The 24,669-nt window shown below is 48.1% G+C and overlaps 1 protein-coding gene across 2 annotated transcripts; it reads right to left on the bottom strand.

Annotated features, from left to right (window-relative positions):
- Positions 1 to 2,032: 2,032 nt before the first annotated feature.
- GJB3 (gap junction protein beta 3) lies at positions 2,033 to 8,654 on the bottom strand. 2 transcript variants are annotated; one of them, XM_049875930.1, is made up of 2 exons: positions 8,561 to 8,654; positions 2,033 to 3,742 (listed from the first exon to the last, which is right to left on the bottom strand). In XM_049875930.1, the coding sequence occupies exon 2, from the start codon at positions 3,710 to 3,712 to the stop codon at positions 2,912 to 2,914; it is 801 nt and encodes a 266-aa protein (XP_049731887.1). In that variant the 5' UTR covers positions 3,713 to 3,742; positions 8,561 to 8,654; the 3' UTR covers positions 2,033 to 2,911. The 2 variants fall into 2 exon arrangements, with proteins under 2 accessions (XP_049731887.1, XP_049731888.1); XM_049875931.1 differs by lacking the exon at positions 8,561 to 8,654 and adding an exon at positions 4,385 to 4,457.
- Positions 8,655 to 24,669: the final 16,015 nt, after the last annotated feature.

The raw sequence follows: 24,669 nt of genomic DNA, 5'->3' as shown, positions 1-24,669 counted from the left end.
GAACCGCCAACCTTTCAGTTAGTAGCTAAGTGTATTAGCCATATGCCACCCTGGGGCTCCACCTGAATATTTACGGAGCCCTTATTAGGTGCCTGGCTTTACCCACAGTGCTACATTTTATCTCCACAACAGCCACGGTCCTGAGAGCTGTGCTGAGTATATTCCTGTGCCCCTCAGACCCATTCTCCACCCTTCTCCACCCTGCTCTTTACCTTGGGAGGCTTACCCATGCCGATTGTCTCCATGGGCTCCCTTGCCCTCCGGCTTCCAGGTGAGCTGGGTCAATGGGAGCCACTGGAGGTGAGCAGGAGATGGGAGGAGAGTGAAGCTGGGTATTTATTTGGTCACTGTGGTTGGCTGCATCCCACAGCTCCTGTGTCCCCTGCCCACTGCTACCTGGTACTAGCCCCCAGGCTCCTGCAGTATCCCTTGTAGAGTTCCTTAATCATGCCTTTCCCTCTAGGAAAATCTCTCGAAGTTACTCAGTTTGGATGTGCCATCTGCGTACTGCCAGGGCCCTGACTGATACAATCCCCACTGTATTAATGACAAAACTGAGGCTCCAAAAGCTTGCCTAAGGTGCAGTGTGGTGAAGCTGTGATCATGAAGTGGTCGAGCTCTGATTCAAACCCAGTGGGCTTAGGGTGGGGCACATGGTGTCAGCCCAGTCCTGGACCCTTTAAACTTGGCTGGCTTATCTACCTCATAATAGCCACATGTGAGAACAAGCATGAACCATGGCCTGTGCTGTCTACACTATGACCCGCTGGCTCTTGGCTCACTGGCTCTTGGCTCACTGGCTCCTAGACTTCTGGTTCCTGGCCTTGGCTTTGATAGTCACGAAGTGTCTTTCTGATGGTCGCTGGGTGGTGCAATGGTTTATGCTTGACTACTTACCCAAAAGTTGGCAGTTTGAACCCACCCAGTAGCAACACAAAAGAAAGGCCTGGTGATCTGCTTCCAAAAAATTATTGGTGTTAGGTGCTGTTGTTAGGTATCGAGTTGATTCCGACTCATAGTATCTCCACGTGACAGAGCAGAACCACTCCAGAGAGTTTTCTTGGCTGTAATCTTTACGGAAGCAGCCAGCCAGGTCTTTCTCTGGCAGAGCCGTTGGGTGAGTTTGAAGCACCATCTTTTTCGTTAGCAGCTGAGTGCTTAACTGTTATACCACCAGGGCTCCTTAAAGATTACAGCCAAGAAAACCCTTTGGAGCAGTTCTACTGTGTAACACATGAGGTCGCCATGAGTTGGAATCGACTCCATGGGGACAGAAAAAAAATGTCTCTCTGCTTTAGTATAACCTTGCACTCCGTTTTGCTTCCTATTCGGGTCTGGCCTTGGGTACCCTTGGATGTTGGTGTCCCCTAAACTTCAGGTCACCACACAGTCCTGGGAGTGGGGCTGTCAGCCATCCCAGGGGTTGGTAAGGTAGATGATCCGTGTTTCTGTCTCCCCCAGTCCCTGAGCTCTTTGGAAAGGACTAGTCTCACTCCCCTTTGCAGACCCAGCATCCTGGCAGGGCCCAGGTGTGGAGAAAATGGTCAGGGAAAGTGGAATGAGCTGAAAAAAAAAGCTTGGGTGAGGCTGGGTCTGCATACCTTCAGAAGAACCGCATGGCTTCTTGTATGTACTTAAGGAATGAGAGTATGAATAACTGGGATTGTGTGTACACAGGGTGGGGACGTGGTTAGTGGATGGGTGTGACTGGGTAACAAAGGAAGCAGGAGTGTGGTTTGTTTATGATAATGAGTGACAGTGATTGTGTTTGTACTCAGGGCAGGGTCTGCAGTAGAGGGAGAATAGTGCCCTCTTGTGGTCACAACTAGAACCACAACATGTATGTCAGGTTCTACCCTAGCCTCGGCCTCCATCCAACCCAGCCCCAGCGCCGACCTCAGTCAACCCCAGTCTCAGCCCAGCTTCACCCTCAGTCCTGGAGCTCTTTCTCTTTCTGAGGGCTACTCCCTGCCCTCAGGGCTCTGCAGGTGTGGGTGTGGGAGAACAGAAGACAGAGCCAACTTGTACAAAACACAGCCTTTATAGATTTCAAGGGATGTTCTATAAGTTCATCCACCCCAAGACCCTAGGAGCAAGGACCTGAAAGGTCAGCACCAGACTTAGCACATCTGCAGTGAAGAAGATGGGCGCAAAGCTATCTGAAGCTGGAGAAAAGGGGTTCTGGGGCAGGGGAGGTTTCCCGGAAGGCAGTGATGGCCCGGGGATCCCTGGGTGTCTTGAGCAGGGACTGGCCTCACCAGAGCCTCCTCCTCTTCCCATACCCACTGCAGCTGGGAGTCTACACCTCTCCACCCCAGGAATCTGGGCCACTTCTCCCGAGGGATTGAAGACTTCCTTTGGACTGGCACATCCACCCAGGGCAAGCACTTCACTTTTTGCGGCCACCAGGCTGTTCTCTCTGGTTGGAAACATTCTCCCTGCTCTTAAACATTATTTCCTCTGGGAAGCCTTGCCTGATCTCCTTCTGGGTTAAGTAAAAGTCCCTGCTAACCAAAACAAACAAACAAACAAAAAAACCTGTTGCCGTTGAGTCGATTCTGACTCATAGTGACCCTATAGGACGGAGTAGAACTGCTCCATAGAGTTTCCAAGGAGAGCCTGGTGGATTATAACTGCTGACCTTTTCGTTAGCAGCCGAACTTAAGTCCCTGCCCTGAGCCCCCTAAGTGTCCCTTTGCATGTGTGGGGTTAACGTGCTTGTTTAAATGTCTCCCCGAGAGCTGGCACAGGGCCTAAGGTATTACCTATACCCAGTAGATAGTAGGGAGCCCAGCATTAAAAAAAAAAAAAAAAAGTCAAGGCATGAACTTAGATAGCTTAGCTCAGTGGGGGCACCCACCACCTGTGGGACCTTCCTACCTCTCCCAACTGATAGCCCCCGTCTCCATAGTCAGATGGAGGTCAGGTTGGGTGCCGAAGCCTGCAGCCTGTCATCGCCCAGCTCTGCAGCCTCTATCAGCTTGTGGTGGCAGCGGCAGGTGGAGGCCCGGCTGGTCGAGGAGGGGCGGCTGCTGCCCCGGGGCCCCTTGTCCTTACGCAGGGCCCGAAACACCCTGTGGACGATAAGATAGCAGATCTCGCAGACGGTGAGCACGATGCAGACGGCCGAGGCGCCCACCATGAAGTAGGTGAAGACCTTCTTCTCGGTGGGCCGGGCGATGTAGCAGTCCACCGTGTTGGGGCAGGGGGCCACGTTGCTGCACTGCACCAGGCGCGGCATGCCGAAGCCGTGCCAGAGCGTGTGCAGCACGTAGAGGAAGAGGAACTCGATGACGAGCTTGAAGACGAGGCTGAACAGGTAGGTCCACCACAGGCCACCGTGCTTCTTGGTGGCGTCGTCGTAGAGCTTGGCGCACTGCTCGCCGTGCTTCTGGCGGTGGCGCCGCTCGCGCTCCTCGCGGTAGGCCACGTGCAGTATGACCAGCAGCGAGGGGCAGGTGACGAAGATGAGCTGCAGGGCCCACAGGCGGATGTTGGAGATGGGGAAAAAGTTGTCGTAGCAGACGTTGGTGCAGCCCGGCTGCTTGGTGTTACAGTCAAAGTCCTTCTGTTCGTCCCCCCACACGCGCTCCGCGGCCACCACGTACACCAGCAACCGGAAGACGAACACCACCGACAGCCAGATGCGCCCGAAGGCCGTGGAGTACTTGTTCACGCCGCTCAGTAGGGCCTGGAAGGTCTTCCAGTCCATGGCGCCGGGCAGGGGGGCCGGGGGCTATGCCTACAGAGGGAATCAGGGCAAAAACCATAATATGGATTAATGTGGTTAGCTGCTGTCCAGTTGGCCCCGGACTCACGGCGACCGCGCATACAGTGGGATGACATGCCGCGGGGTCCTGCACCATCCCCACGATCGGTTGCAGATCTGACCGTTGTGATTCACAGTTTCCTTTTTTTCCTGAACATTTTATTGTGGTGAAAGTTTACAGCACAAATTAGTTTTCCAATCAACAGTTTATATATAGCTTGTTTCCTGACATGGGTTGCAAACTCCTGAATGTGTCAGCACTCTACCCTTCCTCCCTGGGTTCCCTGTGTCCATTCTTCGCAGCTTTCCTTCCCTACCTTCCTTGTGAACTTTGCCTCCAACTTCCTTCTGAACTTTGTTTAGGGCAAATGCTGCCCTTTAGGTCTCATATAGTTGATTGTTCTGAGGTGTACATTTCTCACTGGTGTACTTGTTCATTTTATAGGCCTGTATACAGGCTATAATGTGATTTCCGGGAGTGGCTTTAGTGTGTAAGGGTGTCTAAGGGCCTTAGTCTCAGGGGTTCCACCAGTCTCTATCAGACCAGTAGGTCTGGTCTTATTTATGAGTTTGAATTTTGTTCTACATTTCTCTCCCACTCTGTCCATGACCTACTATTGTGGTCCTGGTTGGAGCAGTCAGTAGTGGTAGGGGGACACCATCTAACTCTTCTGGTCTCAGGCTAGTGGAGGCCGTGGTTTATGTGGTCCATTAATCCTTTGGACTAATTGTTTCCTTGAGTCTTTGGTTTTCTTCACTCTTCTGTGCCCTGGGTGGGAAGAGACAAATTGTATCTCAGATGGCCGCTTGCAAGCTTTTAAGACCCCAGTGGCTACTCACCAAGGTGGGGTGTAGGACATTGTCTGAATGGATTATGATATGGCAGTTGACCTCGATGTCCCCTAAGACTATGATCCCTAGCCTTCCAGCCCAGTATCTCAGTCCCAGGAGGCGTACGGTTATGGCTAAGAAGTTTTCATGGCTGTGTCCCCTGTGCACACTATTGCACACATGGGTATACTTGCAGCATGTACACACATATACGTACACATTTGTGCTTCCATATGCCTCCCACCCCTGTCCAGCTTACAGATCCACTTCTGTATCTACCTGTACATTACTGTTTGTTATTACTGTTGTTGCAGGATCGCATACGTGTTAGTATTTACGGTTGCTGCATTTTATGCTTGCGTACCTTTCACTGTCTTCCTTTACCTCTGTTGTGTTGACTTCCCCCATATTGTGTATTATCTCTCTCTTCATCAAGGTTAGTACGTGCCTACTATCTAGTTAGTGGTTTTCCTTTCCCCCTCCCATCCCGGGTAACCATCGAAGAATGTTTCTGTCTGTGTGAAAACCTTTCCTTGACTCTTTATAATAGTGGACTCATACAATATTGGTCCTTTTGTGATTGACTGATTTCACTCAGCATAACATCCTCCAGGTTCATCCATGGTGTGAGATGTTCTGTGGATTTGTTGTTATTCTTTAATATTGCATAGTATTCCACTGTGTATATGTACCACAGTTTGTTTATTCATTCATCCACTGATGGGACACAGGGTTTCCATTGGCTGCTTTTCAGAAATAGATTACCAGGCCTTTCTTCCGAGCCCTTCTTAGCCTGGAAGCTCCGCTGAAACCTGTTTAGCATCATAGCAACACACAAGCTTCCACCGATGGAGGGCTGGTGGCTGTGCATGAGGTACACTGAATGGGCTCAAACCTGGGTCTTTTGCATGGAAGGCGAGAATTCTACCATGGAACCACCAATGTCCCCTTATATTAATTAATTAAGAAAATTAATAGGTGACATCTATTGAGCATTTACTATGTAGCAGGCACTGTTCTGAGTTCTTTACATGAATGGACTTGTTCGATGGACCCTGTGAGATTGCTACTGTTATTCTTCTCAAGCTACAGACAGGAAACTGGGGCACAGAGAGGTTAAGTAACTACCCAAGGTCAGAGAGCAAGTATGCAGAAGGAGGGCAATGTGCATTTGCTGCCAACAGTAATCACCTGTTGAGCATTTAGTATGAGCCAGGCACCAAGCTAAACACTCTATGTGCAAGATCTCAGTCCTTATAAAGACCCCATGAGATAGATACTATTATGCTCCCCTTTTACAGGTGAAGAAACTGATCATCAAATGAGATAATGATTGCAAAGCACTGAGTACATAGTACCTGCTCAATAAATGTTGGCCGCTAACTACTGTGAAGTCTAGAGAGGTCAAGACACTCTTTTGAAACTAGAATTGGATTAAGACAGGCTATTGGGTGCCAGGGCCTATGTATTCCACCGCCTCCCCTTACCCTCTCCATAGGCACCTGCTCTAGACCAGGTTCTTGCATCCATTACCTTACTGATGCTTTACTACCATTCTCCTACTGTTCTACAGAGAGGAAACTGAGGCTCAGAGAAGGGCAATAACCCATAGCCAGTGGGTGGTAAAGGTGGGAGAGGAACTCAGTTTGGGGTGTGTGGGGGTGGTATGGTCTTGGAGGACACTAGATCCTGGGAACATTTAGAGACAGCTCCCCTCCCTGTGCCAGGGCCTGGGGGGCCCCAGCCAGCCCCTGCTTTTGCTGGCTGTCAGGGCTTTGTGGTGGGAGACAGGCATCGTCCAGGCCCCTAAACCTCACATTTCCTCCCCAGGCCCAGAGTGACTCAGGAGGTGTGGAGGGGCGGGCCGCCTGAGTGCACACAGCTTCTACCTGCAGCCATAGGTGCGGGGTGTGAACGCACGTGCCTCCCCATGTGTGCGTGTGTGTGTGTGCCCAGCTCTGTCTGCCTGGGCGCGAATGAATGTGTGTGCTCTCTGACAGCAGGACCTGGGACCCTGCGTGTGTGGTGCCTGCATGTCCACCCTGCGTGACTGCCTCACCCCTCCATTGCCACCAGCGCTCTTGCCCGTAGTATTGCCACGGCCTCCTCACTGGCCTTTCAGCTTCCGCTCCTGTGCCCCTTGGACACTCACTAGTTGCTGTCGAGTTGATTCTGACTCATGGCCATCCCGTGTGTGTCACACTAGAACTGTGCTCTATAGGGTTTTCAATGGCTGATTTTTCAGAAGTAGATCTTTCTTCAGAAATAGACCTTTTTTCTGAGGCAACTCTGGGTAGACTCGACCCTCCAACCTTTCAGTTAGCAGCTGAGTGCGTTAACCATTTGTACCACCCAAGGACTCCCTCTGCATCCCTAAAAAAAAAAAAAAAAACCCAAACCCATTGCTGTCGAGTCGATGCCGACTCATAGTGACCCTATAGGACAGAATAGAACTGTCCCATAGGGTTTCCAAGGAGCGGCTGGTGGATTTGAACCGCTGACCTTTTGGTTAGCAGCCGTAGCACTTAACCACTGTGCCACCAGGGCCCCTAAAGAAAAAAAAAGAGTCCATTAAATCAGATCATGTCATCCTCTTGTTTAAAAGTCTCTACTAGGGTCTCATTATGCTTGGAATTAAACCCCAGATTCTACATTCTTGCCCCGCTCTCCTGCCTCTCTCTGCTCCTGCCACACTGGGGCCCTCCAAGGCTTCGTTCCTCTTGCCCGGACTACTCTTCCTCTAGAACCACACTTGGCTGGATCCTTCTCATCACTGAGGCCTCTGTCCAAACCCCATGTCCTTAGAGGCCTCCTCAGACCATCGCACCCTGTCTTCCCAGTCACTCTGCTCAAGTGTTTGTTATTTTTTCTTATTTACTGTCTGTCTCCCCCACTAGAACGTCAGCACTGTGAGGGCAGGGGCTGGCTGTCTTGCTCACTGCTTTATATTTAGTGCTTAGTGCTTGGCACATAGTAGGTACTCAATAAATGCTGAAAGGATGAACAAATGAAGCTGTGTTCTCAGACAAGGAGCTTGGAGGCAGGGGGTGTGAGGTGTGGGCAGGAGCATTGAGGGGCCTAGCTAGGGATGATATGGGGTGACTTGGGAAGACCTCATCCCTGAAGACCCCCTCTTCTCTCCCACTCCACTCCTTCTAAGCCCTGGGATTTTGGGAGGGGCAGCAGAATGTACATAGAATGTGAGGTCACACCTGGATTCAAATCTCAGCTCTGTCACTTTACCTGGGCGACTTCCAAGAATTCTCTAGTCCCATGGACACTATTTCCTTATTTCTAAGTGGAGATAATCTTACTTTCTTGGGCTGTTTGTTGTAAGAATCTTAAGAGGTCCTTCCCTCCTTGGCCTCAGTTGAAGTTGAGGTTTGAGCCCTGTCTGGTGTCTGCCAGCACGCGAGGAGAGGGACCCGGACATGCTGGTGCCCACCTGAGCCCGCCCACGGCGGCCCACCCTGGTGCAACCCCCTCCTGGGACCCCTCCTTCCACCTCTCGGTGCTGTCTGCCCAGTCCCGCCAGACACACCCTATGGACGCAACTCACCAACAAAGAATTTCCCTCCCAAACTCAGGCTGGGGACTGGCAGAGCCGGTTCTGGCTTCTCCCCTGTGCCCCCCAGAGCCAGCTCCCAGAGCATCCCCTGTTTCAGGCCCCTGGACCTGGCTAGAACTATCCCCCTCCAGTTCCCCTCTATCCTAGAGCACGGCGGGGCTTGCAGACGTGTATATATGGTGGTCCGGGAATCTCCAGCAGCTGCAGCCCCTACCCCGCCCACAGTTGAGGGGAGAGAAGGTCATCGGGGAGGGTAGTGGGGTCACCCCACTGCTTGCCTTCCCGCCAGCCCCAGCCCGGGTGGGCAAGCAGGAGAAAGCTCCAGCCCCGCCGCCCGGGGTCGCCGCTGCGGAACGCCAGGTCCCCAGGGGCCAGTCCCCGCCCGCACTTACCCGCAGCGCCGGGGCGGCCGTGGGGCCCTGACCCCGAGTCCAGGAGGCCGGCGCAGAGGCGAGGGAGACCGGAGCCCAGGCTCGAAGTGGCTGCGAGGCGCGCGGCGGCAGGCACGCCCGGGGGGCGTGGGGGAGGGAGGGTCGGGGGAGGAGCCGGAGGAGCTGGGGGGTTCTAGTCCCGGTGTGGCCGCCCGTTCCCGGGGCAACCTTCGCAGGGGCTTGTCGCTCCTCTGGGCCTCGCTTAGCTCATCTGCGAAGTGGGGGAATCGGAGCCCATGGGCAGGGCTCTTACCAAGGTGCCAATGAGATTAGGGGTGTGAAGCCCTGTAAAACTGTAAAGTGCGGTGGCTGCGGGACGGACTGCAATCATGACTCGCCCACGCTCCTTACCACGGGTACTCGCCTGCGCCCTGCCAGTCACCGACCCCGCCTGGCGCGTCCTTGACCCTGCGTGAGGGACACTCTTGAGGCCTGCTTTTCAGGTCACAGAGAACCACTGGTCTTCAACGGCCCTGCCCGGCTCAGGCTCCGCGTCCTTGAAGGAGTTGTGTGGACTTTGGATAACCAGGGTGGGACAGATTCTGCGTCTGGAAAAGGAGATGGGGTGTGCGCGCTGGAGAGAGCTGTTCTAAGCCTAGGGAAGGGGACAGGATGGGGGAGGTCGTTGCCTGGAGTTACTGCAAGGGGCAGATCCTGTGCCCAGGGAAGCAGATCGTGTGGCCTTGGGCAGGGGGTCGAACCCGGCGGGGGAGGGGGTGGGGTGGGGGGAGTAGATCCGCCTGCCAAGGGAAGCCGGCCTGTGGCTGGGGTGCGGCTGGGCTGGGCTCTGGGGACAAGGACGCGTTGTCTCATTTACTGGTGTGTGGTGATTGGGAACCTGATGTTAGCCTCTGGCGACCTAGCTTACGCAGGGAAACCCCAGCGCTTCCGGCCTCCCTGGGAGTCGCAGGATTTTAGTCACGGTCGAACGCCGTTGGGCTTGAACCCTCACTGTCTGCACAGAGATGACTCGCTAGCTTTAGAGTGAGCATGCAACGCGGTTTGTCCAGGACTCTACAGGTTTGCTGTGGATGGTATGGGTTTGCTCCTGTGGTCCCGAATGAATAAACAGCACCTCCTTTACCCTTAAAAGTGCCCCAGTTAAGAAGATCAATCTCATGGTCACCCTACCAACTACTCACTGTGGTAGAGAAGTACTACTGCACTGGGAGCTCAGAGACATTTTGTGCCATCTTTCTGCTTTTTTGTTTGCTTTATGTCTTCCTCACAGCTTCCAGGGAGGAAGGTATTATTCCTCCCAGTTACATGAATGAGAAAACCGAGGCACAGAGAGATTAGGTGACCTTGGAGGCCTCAGCAATGTTGAGTTTCCGGGTAGGGTAAAGGCACAGGGCAGAGGCCACCTCTACTCAGCAAGTGCATGGCCTGGGAACATCTTTGCTGAGATCTAACCGTACTGTGTGTCCCGGTGGTTTGTGCATGTGTTGGTGTGGGGAATGTGTTTGAGTATGATGGCATCCTGGGGGTCTGTCTGTGACTACCACACATGCCACCTACTATCTGTTGGCTCTGCTCTGTTTCAGAGCAAAACTTGTTCCCTTCCTCACCTCTTGTTCACTTTTCAATCTGTTCAAACAATATTTTAGTCCCTACCATGCCACTAAGGAGCCCTGGTGGCACAGTGGTTAAAGTGCTTGGCTGCTAACTAAAAGTTTGGTGGTTTGAACCCACCAGCCACTCCTCGGGAGGAAGACGTGCAGTCTGCCTCCGTAAAGATTTACAGCCTCGGAAACCCTATGGGGCAGTTCTACTCTGTCTTATAGGGTCTCAGTGAGTCAGAATTGACTCGATAGCTGTGGGTTACCATGACCCTATAGAGAGCAGTGGTAGTTCAGTGGTAGAATATAGCCATCTGTCAGTGGAGGCTTGCATGTTGATTGATGCTGAACAGTTTCAGTGAAACTTCCAGACTGAGACAGACTAGGTAGAAAGGCCTGGCTATCTCCTTCCAAAAAATCAGCCAGTGAAAACCCTACGCATCACAATGGCCCCATTGTGTTGCTTGTGGGGCTCGTGGCTGACTCAACGGCAGCTAACAGCAATAACCATGCCACTAAAAACAGCCCTATCAAGGTCACCAAGGATCTCCATGATGTGAAATCCAATAGTCATGTCTCTCCCCATCCTTCTTGACCTTCAGAAGCACCTGACACTCCTTCCTTCTCAAAGCACTTTCTTCCCTTGTCTTCCCGGAAACCACACTCCTAGTTTCCTCATGCCTCAGAGGCTTCATTCATATTTCAGTGTCCCCTGTGGGTATGTCCTGGGCTCAGTCCTCAGCTGCCTTCTCTCCCAGGGTGATCTCATCCAGTCTTGGGGCTTTAAATACCGTTCATTCCCTGATGAGTCTCACTTTTCTAGCTCCAGTCCTGCTTTCTCCCTGAACACCACGCTGTCCAACCACAGCTACCCACTTGACAGCCAGGCTTACTCACTTCTTGTTTACCCTTTCTAAGATCATCTGTGCACTCAACTATGTAGATATTCTTCTGTTTACATTTATACAACTGGGAGGATATACTTGTGTATTTTGCTTTGTTCATTTAACAAAATAGTGGACATTTCCCCCTATCAGCAGATGTATCATCACCGGTTGCCATTGAGTCGATTCCGATTCATGTCGACCCCAAATGTGTCAGAGTAGAACTGTGCTCCATAGGGTTTTCAATGACTGATCTTTCAGAAGTAGGTCACCAGTCCTTTCTTTCAAGGCACCTTTCTGGGTGGACTCGAAACTCCAAACTTTTGGTTAGCAGGCGAACGTTAACTGTTTGCACCACCCAGGGACTCCTATTAGTAGAGGTAACCCAAAACCCATTGCCATCGAGTCGATTCTGACTCATAGCAACCCTATAGAACAGAGTAGAACTGCCCCATAGGGTTCCCAAGGAGTACTTGGTGGATTCGAACTGCTGACCTTTTGGTCAACAGGCAAACTCTTAACTACTATGCCACCAGGGTTTCCTCAGGAGAGGTAGAGTTACCTTATTGTTTTCTTAAAAAAACAAACGAACCCCCCCAAAACAAAAAAACCTCAGCTTTAGCTTAGTATTTCATTTTCCCCAGTCAGTAGATGTAGAGCTGTCTTTTTTTTTTTTTTTTAAACAGCTGAGTAGCATCTGTACTATTATATATTTAATCAGTCTCACATTGATGAAAATCAAGGCTGTTTCTAATCTTTTATTTATTTATCGTACTTTAGGTGAAGGTTTACAGAACAAACTAGCTTCTCATTAAACAGTACACATTTTTTTTTTAATGACATTGGTTAACAACTCCATGACATGTCAACAGTCCCTTCTCAACCTTGGGTTCCCCATTACCAGCTTCCCTGTCCCCTCCTGCCTTCTAGTCCTTGCTCCTGGGCTGGTGCGCCCCTTTAGTCTCATTTTGTTTTATGGACCTGTCTAATTTTTGGCTGAAGGGTGAACCTCAGGAGTGATTTCATTACTGAGCTAAACTTTGTGTCTCAGGGCCATACTCTTGGGTTTCTCCAGCCTTTGTCAGGCCAGTAAGTCTGGTCTTTTTTGGGAGTTAGAATTTTGTTGTACATTTTTTTCTCCAGCTCTGTCCAGGACCCTCTATTGTGATCCCTGTCAGAGCAGCCAGTGGTGGTAGCTGGGCACCATCTAGTTGTACTGGTCTCAGTCTGGTGGAGACCATAGTAGTTGTGGTCCATTAGTCCTTTGGACTACTCTCTCCCTTGTGTCTTTAGTTTTCTTCATTCTTCTTTGCTGCTGAAGGGATGAGACCAGTGGAGTATGTTAGATGGCTACACAGAGGCTTTTAATACGCTACTCACCAGAATGTAGAATATTTTCTTTATAAACTATGTTATGCCAGTTGAGTTAGATGTTCCCTGAGACCATGGTCCCCACAGCCCTTAGCCCAGTAATTTGGTCCCTCGGGGAGTTTGGGTGTGTCTGTGGAGTTCCATGACCCTGCCTTGTACAGGTTGTGTTGGCTTCCCTGGTATTGTGGACTGCCTTACTCTTCACCAAAGTTACCACTTACCTATTATATATTTAGTGTTTTTCCATCCCTGCCTCTCCCCTCACTTGTAATCATCAAAGACTGTTTCTTTTTGTGTGTAAACCTTTTCTTGAGTTTTTATAGTAGTGCTCTCATACAATATTTGTCCTTCAGTGATTGACTTATTTCACTCAACATAATACCCTCTGGATTCATCCATGTTGTGAGATGCTTCGAAGATTTATCATTGCTCTTTATCATTGCATAGTACTCCATTGTGTGTGTGTACCATAGTTTGTTTATCCATTCATCTGTTGATGGGCATCTAGGTGGTTTCCATCTGTTTGCTATTGTGAACAATACTGCAATGAACATGGGTGTGCATATGTCTATTCATGTGATGGCTCTTATTTCTCTAGGATATATTCCTAGAAGTGGGATTGCTGAATCATATGATATTTCTATTTTTGGCTTTCTAAGAACGTGCCATATCATTTTCCAAAATGGTTGTACCATTTTGCATTCCCACCACCAGTGCAGAAGAGTTCCAATCTCCCCGCAGCCTCTCCAACATATGTTATTTTCTGTTGTTTTGATTTGTACCAGTAATGCTGGGGTGAGATGATATCTAATTGTGGTTTTGATTTGCATTTCACTAATGGCTAGTGATTGGAAGCATTTCCCCATGTGTCTGTTAGCCGCTTGAATGTCTTCTTTGGTGAAGTGTCTGTTCCTTTCCTTTGCCCATTTTTTAATTGGATTATTTACCTTTTTGTTGTAGAGGTTTTGAATTTTCCTGTAGATTTTGGAGATTAGGCCTTTGTTGGATTTGTGAAATAGCCAACATTTTTTTCCCAGTCTGTAAGTTCTCTTTTTACTCTTTTGGTGAAATCTTTTATTTTTTTTTATTTTTTATTAACTTTTATTAAGCTTCAAGTAAACGTTTACAAATCCAATCAGTCTGTCACATATAAGTTTACATACATCTCACTCCCTACTCCCACTTGCTCTCCCCCTCTTGAGTCAGCCCTTTCAGTCTCTCCTTTCGTGACAATTTTGCCAGCTTCCCTCTCTCTCTATCTTCCCATCCTCCCTCCAGACAAGAGTTGCCAACTCAATCTCAAGTGTCCACCTGATATAATTAGCTCACTCTTCATCAGCGTCTCTCTCCCACCCGCTGACCAGTCCATTTCATGTCTGATGAGTTGTCTTCGGGGATGGTTCCTGTCCTGTGCCAACAGAAGGTCTGGGGACCATGGCCGCCGGGATTCCTCTAGTCTCAGTCAGACCATTAATGGTGAAATCTTTTGATCAGCATAAGTGTTTAGTTTTCAGAAGATCCCAGTTATCTAGCTTATCTTCTGGACTTTGTGTGTTGTTAGTTATGGTTTGTATCCTGTTAAGGGCATGTATTAGGGCCTCTATTGTTGATCCTATTTTTTCCTCCATGACCTTTGATCCATTTTGAATTAGTTTTTGTGTATGGTGTGAGGTATGGGTCCTGTTTCTTTTTTTTTGCAGATGGACATCTAATTTTGCCAGCACCATTTGTTAAAAGGCTGTCTTTTCCTCATCTGAGGAACTCTGGGCCCTTGTCAAAATCAGGTGTCCTTAGGTGGATGGATTCACATCTGGGTTCTCAATTTTGTTCCATCGGTCAATGTATCTGTCGTTGTACCAGTACCAGGCTGTTTTGACTACTATAGCTGTATAGTAGGTTCTGAGGTCAGGTAGTGGGAGTCCTCCTACTTTGTTTTTCTTCTTCGGTAGTGCTTTACTTATCTGGGGCTTCTTCCCTTTCCATATAAAGTTAATAGTTAGTTTTTCCATCTCTTTAAAGAATGCTGTTGGTATTTGGATTGGGATTGCATTGTATCTGTACATTGCTTTGGGTAGAATTGTCATGTTCATAGTGTTGAGTCTACCTACCCGTGAGTGTGGTATGTTTTTCCATTTATGTAGATCTCTTTTGGTTTCTTGCAGTAGTGTTTTATAGTTTTCTTTGTATAGGTCTTTTACATCCCTGATTAGATTTATTCCTAAGTATTTTATTTTATTTTTTATTAGGTGATGTCAAGTTGGTTCCAATTAATAGCTACCCTACGTACCACAGAACAAAACACTGCTCTGCCCTGCACTATCCTCACAATTGTTCCTATGCTTGAGCCCATTGTTGCAGGGTTTCCTCTTTTCTGCTAACCCTGTACTTTACCAAGCATGATATCCTTCTACACAGACTGATCCCTTCTGACAACACGTCCAAAGTATGTGAGACGCAGTCTCACCATCCTTGCTTCTCAGGAGCGTTCTGGTAGTGCTTCTTCCAAGACAGATCTGTTCCTTCTTCTGGCAGTCCATGGTATATTCAATATTCTTCACCAACACCACAATTCAAAGGCATCAATTCTTCTTTGGTCTTCCTTATTCATTGTCCAGCTTTCACATGCATATGAGGCGAATGAAAATATCATGGCTTGGGTCAAGCGCACCTTAATCTTCAAGGTGACATCTTTGCTTTTCAACACTTTAAAGAGGTCCTTTGTAGCAGATTTGTCCAATGCAATGTGTCTTTTGATTTCTTGACTGCTGCTTCCATGGGTGTTGATTGTGAATCCAAGTAAAATGAAATCCTTGACAAGTTCGATCTTTTCTCAGTTTATCATGATGTTGCTCATTGGTCCAGTTGTGAGGATTTTTGTTTTCTTTATGTTAAGGTGTAATCCATACTGAAGGCTGTGGTCTTTGATCTTCATCCGTAAATGTTTTAAGTCCTCTTTACTTTCAGCAAGCAAGGTTGTGTCATCTGCATAACGCAGGTTGTTGATGAGTCTTCCTCCAATTCCGATGCCCCGTTCTTCTTCATATAGTCCAACTTCTTGGATTATTTGCTCAGCATACAGATTGAATAGGTATGGTGAAAGGATATAACCCTGATGTATACCTTTCCTGACTTTAAACCAATCAGTATCCCCTTGTTGTGTCTAAACAACTGTGTCTTGATCTATGTAAAGGTTACTCATGAGCACAATTAAGTGTTCTGGAATTCCCATTCTTCGCAATGTTACCCATAATTTGTTATGATCCACACAGTCGAATGCCTTTGCATAGTGAGTAAAAGACAGGTAAACATCCTTATTATAAATGGTATTGTTTCCCTGATTTCCTTTTCGTCATTCTCTTTATTGGTGTATAGGAATCCAACTGATTTCTGTATGGTTATCTTGTATCCTGCTATTCTACTGAATCTTTCTATTAGTTCCGGTAGTTTTCTCATGATTATTTATTTATTTTTATTGCAAATACCATTGCAAAGAATATCACTGGATGGCATCATTTAATACATTTTTTTACTATGTCTGTAGGATATAATTGGCTGTTAACCAAAATGTTGGCAGTTTGAATCCCCCAGCCACTCCTTAGAAACCCTGTGGGGCAGTTTTACTTTGTCTCATAGGGTCACTCGCTGTAAGTTGGAATCGACTGGACAGTAAACGGGTTTTTTTTTAATAGACTGTATTCCTAGAAGTGGAATTTTTGGATTAAAGTTGTATGTTGTAGTTCAGTGCCGTTGAGTTGGCTGCAAGTCTTCGCCACCCTATGTACTACAGACGGAAACACTGCCAGGTCCTTCTCCATCCCCATAATCATTACGCTTGAGCCCATTGTTGCAGCCACTGTTTCAATCCATCTCATAAGGGTCTTCCTTTTTTTCACTGACCCTCTACTTTACCAAGCATGATATCCTTGTCCACGGACTGATCCCTCCTGACAACACATCCAAAGTAAGTGAGACAAAGTCTTGCCATGCTTGCTTCTAAGGAGCATTCTGGCTGTACTTCCACCAAGACAGATTTGTTCGTTCTTCTGACAATCCATGGTATATTCATTATTCCTCACCGACACCATAATTCAAAGGCATCAATTCTTTGGTTTTCCTTATTTATTGTCCTGCTTTTGCATGCATGTGAGGCAATTGATAATACCATGGCTTGGGTCAGGTACACCTTAGTTCTCAAAGTGACATTTTTGCTTTTTAACAATTTAAAATTTAAAAATTTGGTGGTTATTGCCAAACTCCTCTCCATAGAGGCTGTATCAAGTTTATATACCCATGAGACATGAGAATGCTTGTTTCCCCATATTCTCGCCAATATAGAGCATTATCAAACTTTAACATGGTTGCCAGTGGTATCTCATTATAATTTCATTTTGTGTTTCTTTTATTACGAATGAGATTGAGCATCTTTTCATATGTTTAAGGGCCATTTGTGTTTCTTTGTGAACTACCATTTGCCGTTACCCATTATTTATTGGGTGATTACACTTTTTATTATTATTGATTTCACAAATTATGAGAATGAGCTCTTTGTGATACAAACAGAAAGGATTTCTTTTTTTCCATAATTTGACACTTGTTTTTTTGACTTTGAATGTGGATTTTTTGCCATGCAGAACTAAACATTTTTATGTAGTCAAATGTATCAATCTTTTATGGTCTCTGGGATTGGTCATGATTAGAAATGCCTTCCCCACTCTGAGAATTGAAAACATTTTTTTTCTCCCATTTTTTTTCTAGTTGTTGGGGTTAGCTGCTGTCAAGTCAGCCTCTGGCTCATGGTGACCCCATGTGTGATGGAATGCAGTGCTGCCCTGTCCTGTGCCATCTCCATGATCGGTTGGGGATCAGACTGTTGTGATCCATAGGGTTTTCACTGGCTGATTTTCAGAACTGGATTACTAGGCCTTTCTTTCTAGTCTGTCTTAGTCTGGAAGCTCTGCTGAAAGCTGTTCAGCATCATAGCAACACACAAGCCACCACTGACAGGCGAGTGATGGCTGAGCATGAGGTAGATTGGCTGGGGGTCAAACTTAGGTCTCCTGCATGGAAGGCAAGAAGTCTACCACTGAACCACCACTGCCTTCCTCCCCATTTTCTAGTTAAAGTAATGTTTTAATGATATAGGGGTGAGCACATCACTCCCCTTTTAAAACCTCCAATGACTTACTGTTATGGATTGAATCATATCCTTCCAAAATGTGTGTCAACTTGGCTAGGCCACGATTCCCAGTATTGTGTGGTTGTCCACCATTTTGTCATCCAGTGTGATTTTCCTATGTGTTGTAAATCTTCTCTCTATGATGTTAATGAGGCAGTTATCTTAACGAGGCAGGACTCAGTCTACAAGATTAGGTTGTGTCTTGAGTCAATCTCTTTTAAGATATAAAAGAGAGAATCAAGCGGACTGACGCGGGGACCTCATACTACCAAGAAAGCAGTGTTGGGAGCAGAGCGCGTCCTTTGGACCCAGGGTCCCTGTGCTGAGGAGGGGAAGATTGATGACAAGGACCTTCCCCCAGAGCCAACGAAGAGAGAAAGCCTTCCCCTAGAGCTGGCACCCTGAATTCAGACTTTTAGCCTCCTCAGCTGTGAGAGAATATACTTCTCTTTGTTAAAGCCATCCACTTGTGGTACTTCTGTTATAGAAGAACTAGATAACTAAGACACCATTACCTTCACACTAATACCAACTCCACTGACCATGGCCTACAAGGCCCTGGTGATCTAGTCTTGCCTCACTTTTAACCACTATTCTCCATTCACATTAACTTCTTTCTGTTCTGGGAACAACCCACATTCACTCCAGCCTTCAGGATGGTGCATTTACCATGTCCTGTGCCTGGACTGTTCTTTCCTGTCTCTTCTCCTGGTACAGTCCTCCTTATGCAGGTCTCACCTTTCTTGGTCACCCCATCTGAAGTTACCTCACCTCGCTTCCTCAGCAGCCACTCTATGACATTCTCTGAAATTATCTCCAGGGGAGAGCAGAGAGCTACCTGGTCCCAGCCACATTCCCGCTGCATCGCCATGGCTTGGAAGACACCCAGTTCCTGTTTGTGAGGTAAACGTTGGGTGCACATAAGGTTATGTGTGAGAATTGTGTGTAGGATTGTGTGTTTAGGGGGTTGTGTGGAGAGTGTGTGTGTGTTTTGGTGTGTGTGGTTGTGAATGTGTATGATCATGGAGGTGGCTGGTATGGTTTTGAGAGGGGGTGTGTGAGGTGTTTGTGTGTCGTGGTGTCTGTATGCGGTTCATTTACTCAGTTCTGGACCAGATAATTTTATTGCTTAGTTGCAGTCATTCTGGAGCTGTCAGATGCTCCTCACTCTAGGCATCAGGCAGTGATCCCAGCAACTGACCTTTGCCTTTTCTAGGGTGGGCTGGAAGATTCCCTGTTCTAGAGAGAGGCTCTGAGAACTTAAGGCCCTGCTGTCCCACCCTAAATTTCTGCTCCCTGAGCGGGGGAATATGTAGGAGGCCATCTAGGCCATCCCCTTGCCTCAGGGCAAGGCTGTGTTATACCAGTGCTTGGAAGCTGCTCAGGCCACCCCCTCATCCTTCCGGGCGTACACCTGCTGCCTGAGGGTGGCAGGTCCTGTTCCTGCCGCTGCATCTCTTCCAATCCAGGTCTTGGCCCAGGCTAGCCTTGTTCCCAGGCTGTCTTCCATCTGAACTCTTCCCAGGCCTTAGGCAGGAGCTTCCTGGGGTGGGGCAGGCTTCCCTCTCAGGCTGGGACTTCCCTTGTGTTTGTGTCTGTGTGTGTGTGTGGCAGGGGCCTGGGTCTTCCCTGGGACCAAAGACCCTTTCCTTCCCTGAGCGGGGAGTTGGAGCAGGTGGAAGGCACTGGGAAGCAGGTCAGGCAGAGGGATGGGGGCTTTCCAGCTCTGTGCATGTCTAGGGCTGGGGGTAGGAAGGAGGAGATGTCCCAGGATCCAGGTGGGGGTGCTGCTTTCCTTTCAAGACGGAAATTGTTGTGACTCCTAGGCTGGACTTGGAATTCTGCCCTCACGACATTATCCTCAGGTGGAGATAATACATGACTTGCTGAATTGCTGTCAAGACTCAAACATCTATGTGTGCAGTAGGTCCCATCCCTTCTCACCTCCCCAAGTGCACTTCCTCACTCTCTCGTCCATTATCAACCTTTTGCCCTTTACTAGGATCTTTCCCATCACGATAAACATTTTGCTATTTCTCCATCTTTAAAAAAAGAACAGCTCCCTTGTTCCCACTTCTCCTTCTAGTGTCTTTCTCATTTCTTTCCGTCCCTTTACCACAAAACTCCTCAAAAGAATTGTCTTCATCCATTGTCTCCAATTTTTCTCTTTCCTCTCTCTCCTGAGCTCACTCTAATCGGGCTTTTGCTTTCCCTACTCCAGCAAGGCTGCTCTTGCCAAGGCCCCCGTGGACTTCCCCATAGCTAAATCCCATGGCCGACCCCTCATGTTTCCGGCCCTCTCAGCAGCATTGGACCAAGCTGTCGCTTCCTTCCTGAAACACTTTGTTCATTTGGCCTCCGGGACATCACACTCTCCTGACTTTTCTCCTTCGTTTCGGGCTCTCTTTCTCAGTCTGTTTGCAGTGTCTTCCAGATCTCTTTTACTTCGAAGTATTGGCGTACCCCGGGGTTCAGGCCTTGGGCCCCTTCTCTTCTCTGCCCTCACGCCCTCTCTAAGCATTCTCATCCAATCTCAGGGTTTTACCTATTTATTTATTTTAATGTCCTCCCCTGCCACCATTCTTTTATTGTTGTAAAAATCCATACAACACAACATTTGCCAGTTCGACATTTTTCAGGTGTACAATTTAGTGACATAAATTACATTAATTATGTTGTGCAACCATTACCCATAATAATTGCCAAATTTTCTGTTACCATAAACAGAAACTCAGTGCTTCCTAGTAGTGACTCCCCTGTCCCTCTTCCTCCCACTTTGGTTTCTACACCTTTGTCTATTCTGTCTCAGGGTTTTAAATAGCAAGGATAGGCTGATAACTCCCAGATGTGTATCTCCAGCCCTAATCTTTTACCTGAACTCTGGACTCATGTATCCACTTGCTACTTTACTTCTCCTGTGGACACCTATAGGTATCTCAGGCTTATTATGCCCCAAACTAAGACCCTCACTTATGAAGGTTGTCAGAGTTAGCAACAAACTCACAAACAAGTACACAAGCAAACAAAAAACAGGATGCCCAGTTAAATTTGAATTTCAGATATTGCATGGGACATATTTATACTAAAAAATAATTTTTGTTTGTCTGAAATTCACATTTAACAACAAAAAAAAATGGGCATCCTGTATTTTATGCAGCAAGTGATTAACATGCTCGGCAGCTAATGGGAAGGTTGGCGGTTCAATGCGTCCAGAGGCACCTTGGAAGCAGGGCCTGGGCATCCGCTTCTGAAAAATCAGAAAACCCTATGGAGCACAGTTCTACTCTGACACACATGGGGTTGCCACGAGCCACAGTAGAATCAACTGACAAGTGTTTTTTTAATCTGGCCTGTGTTTTATCTGGCAACCTACTCCTTATGTTTCTTTCTAAAGCTACTCTTCTCACTTACTCTTCCAGCAAATGACAGTCTTACTCATCTACTTTTCCAGGCTCCAAACCTTACAGTCATTGTTGACTCTGTCTCATATCCCACATTCAATGTCAGTGAATCATTTTGGCACTACTTCCAAAGTATCTCAGAATCTGACCACTTCTTGTCGCCTCCATTAATGTTATCCTGGTAACGTTAAAACCACAAATCATTTCTTTCTTGTAGTATCGCAATAGCCTCATAATTGGTCTTTCTGGTTTGGCCCTTACTTCCCCTTCCCTCTCCCCTCCCCTCCAGTTTATTCTACTGTTAGCACAGCTGGTGGAGGGATTGTGCCCCTTTCTGTTCAAAACGCTCCACTGGCTTCCCGACTCACTCAAAGTGACAGTCAAAGGCATCAGGATACCTGTAAGCCCTCTGTGCTCCGGCCCCTCTCAGGGCTCATCTGAACACTCGGGCCTGATTCTCCACGTTGCTTGACTGACTTGCTGCCTTGCGTTCTTGTGGCTTCCCTGGTGCTGCCCGGGTCCTCCCCAGCCTGGGCGCCGGTGCACTTACTGTTCCTTCTGCCTGGACCACTTTCCCCAGATCTCCGCCTGCTCGCTCCCTCGCCTTTTCTGGACTGGTCTCCCCATCTAGAACTACAGTTCCCTTCCCGGTACCCCCAATCCCCTTCCTGCTTTATTTCTCTCCTTAGCACTCATAACATAATCTATATTTTGCTTATTTTTCTTGTTTATTTTCTCCCTTATCACTAGAATCTACAAAGACAGCAATTTTTGTCTGTTTTGTTCACTGCCGTATTCCCATTGCCTAAAACAGTGCCTGGCATGTTGCAGTAGACAAAAAACTATTTGTCAAATGAGTGACTGAAACCCACAAAGCACAGTGAGCTTGTGACCAGGCTAGCACATAACTAGCCAGTTGCTGTCGAGTCAGTTCCAACTCCTGGCGACCCTCTGTGTGTCAGAGTAGAACTGGGCTCCATGGGGTTTTCAGCGGCTGATTTTTTGGAAGTAGATCACCAGGCCTTTCTTCAAAGGTGCTTCTGGGTAGATTCAAACCTCCAACCTTTTGGTTAGCCAAGCACGTTAGCTGTACCACCCAGGGATTCCAACCAACACCTAGCAGCTGTTTAATCAGTTCTCTTCTAGCTTACTACCCGTACCATCCTTCCCTCCAGAGGTTCCTCCCTGACCACCTGTCCTCCTTCAGGAAGCCTTTACTGATTGAGCCTCATTTCTCTCCCCTCCCTCCTGCCACCAGGCCAAGCCCCTGCTGTTGAAGGGTCAGTTGGGCTGTCTGGAATCTGTCTGTCCTCATTCAGCCTCTACTCTTCTTCTGGATGAGATGAGGCTCTTGGCTTGGGCTGTCCTTCAAGCTGTGAGGGTTTGGGGTATTGGACTCGGCTGAGGAAGTCAACCCATGTGAGGTGTGTGTAATATGCCTGAGATGAGCCTGGCACCTGCAGTGTGGAAGCTTCGGGAGCCTTCGTCCTGGGCTGAGGAGGTGATGGGCACTGGGCATTGGGGAATTGAGCCTAGGCCAGGTCTGGCTGCAGGGTTGTGGTTCCTGGACCCCCGTCACCCAAAGTCCAGAGGTCCTGACATAGGCAACTGAGTAGATGGCTTGCCATGAACTGAGCTGGGGAGCATAAAAAGAGGAGCAGATTGGGAAGGGCAGAAGGAAGCAATGCGAGCAGTTTCAGACATGCAGAGTTTGCTAAATGATAGGAATATTTTTAAACTATGATCTGATGCAGCCATTTTGACAAGGCCACTGGGATGGTTTGACATGGCCTTTACAAATGATGCAAGTGCTGAACAGACAGTTTCACCCCATCCCACGCTCCGCTCCTGAGCCTCGCCTAGTCACAGACGCTTAGCCCATCTGCGAGTCAAGGGCTGGGGTATGGCTCAGAAGTGGCTGTTTTCACACAGCCTGGTTGTCCTCTGCATCCAACTGCCCTGCTGTGGCTGGGTCTGCAGTCCCTGAGGCATCCACGTATGGGTGTTCAGAGGCAGCTAGATGCAGGGTCTGGGCTCAGGAAAGAGAAGAGGGGTGGAGATGTGGTCAGAGAGCAGGATGACCTGCATCTGTCCCCCTGTTTCCTCCTTCCCTCCTGTTAAGCAGCTGCCCTGTCCTTCTCTAAGCCTGAGCCTTCACCTGGGCTCTGGATCCCATTCGCTCCGGCTCTCTTGGGGACCTTGAGAGTGACTGCGTGTGGGTGCATGTATCATCTGTGGAGGGTTGGTCAGAAGGGCCTCCTGGAGAAGGGGATGCTTAAATTGAGATGGTGTTATGGATTGAATTGTGTCCCCCCAAAAAATGTGTGTCAACTTGACTGGTCCATGATTCCCAGTATTGTGTAATTGTCCACCATTTTGTCATTTGATGTGATTTTTCTACGTGTTGTAAGTTCTACCTCTATGATGCTAATGAGGTCAGATTAGCAGCAGTTATGTTAATGAGGCAGGACTCAATCTACAAGATTAGGTTGTGTTTTAGGTCAGTCTCTTTACAGACATATAAGAAGCTAGCAGAGAGACATGGGGACCTCATACCACCAAGAAAGCAGTACTGGTAGCAGAGCGCATCCTTTGAACCCTGGGTGCCTGTGTGGAGAAGCTCCTCAACCGGGGAAGATCGATGACAAGGAACTTTCTCCAGAGCCAACAGAGAGAGAAAGCCTTCCCCTGGAGCTGGCAGCATGAATTCGAAATTCTAGCCTCCTAGACTGTGAGAGAATAAATTCCTTGTCGTTAAAGCCAGCCACTCATGATATTTCTGTTATAGCAGCACTAGGTGACTAAGACAGATAGGAATGCTGAAAAGGAACAGCTGTGTGAAGCTCTGGGGGAAGAGTGTGACCTGCAGAAGCAAGTGCTGATACCCTGAGATGGGAACATAGTGTGTTCAGGAATCAGAAAGAAGGCCGGTGCGGATGGAGAGTAGTGAGAAGGGGAGGGTGGTGAGTTTGGAAAGGTTAAAACCCGTTGCTCTAGGGTTGATTCCAACTCTGGCAACCCCATGTGTGTCAGAGTAGAACCGTGCTGCATAGGGTTTTCAATGGCTGATTTTTTGGAAGTAGATTGCCAGGCTTTCTTCTGAGGGACCTCGGGGTGAACTCAAACCACCCACCTTTTTTTAGCAGCCAAGTAGATTAACCGTTTGCGCCACCCAGGGACTCCTTGGAGAGGTTAAGCAGGGGCTAATTTTTTTTAATCATGTAGAATCTTGTAAGCCATGAGTTTAATTTCTTTTTCTTTTTATGGGAAGCCACTTGGAGGGCTTTAAGCCAGGGAGTGATGTGGCTGATCTGAGTTGCACACTGGGAAGATCTCTCAGGTTGCCATGTGGAAGAGGAATTGCAAAGGAAGAAGAGGGCCACTTTATGAGCTCCGCTAACCTAACCCTAACAGCATAAGCTTTGTTGCTGGGAATCCACATGTGCCCTCTGAGCTTGTACGTATGTGTGTACACTGACTATGACACTGTCTTGGCCCCACTGCACGAGGGCCACAGGTGATGCCACCTGTTTTAAACTTAGCCTTCCTTAGGACCCATTTTCTTGGTTGGACGATTTAAAAACTTGGTTTCAACAGGGGTTCCAAAGCACTGACCTAAGCCTCTTGGCTCCTCTCCTTCTCTACCTTGCCTTTTGCCGTGTGGCATCTGGGGTCTTAC

Source organism: Elephas maximus, chromosome 3 (assembly GCF_024166365.1).
Source record: "Elephas maximus indicus isolate mEleMax1 chromosome 3, mEleMax1 primary haplotype, whole genome shotgun sequence".
NCBI classification, from domain to species: domain Eukaryota; kingdom Metazoa; phylum Chordata; class Mammalia; order Proboscidea; family Elephantidae; genus Elephas; species Elephas maximus.
Note: the sequence above shows the minus strand (reverse complement) of the source record. Positions and strands in the feature narration are given on the sequence as shown.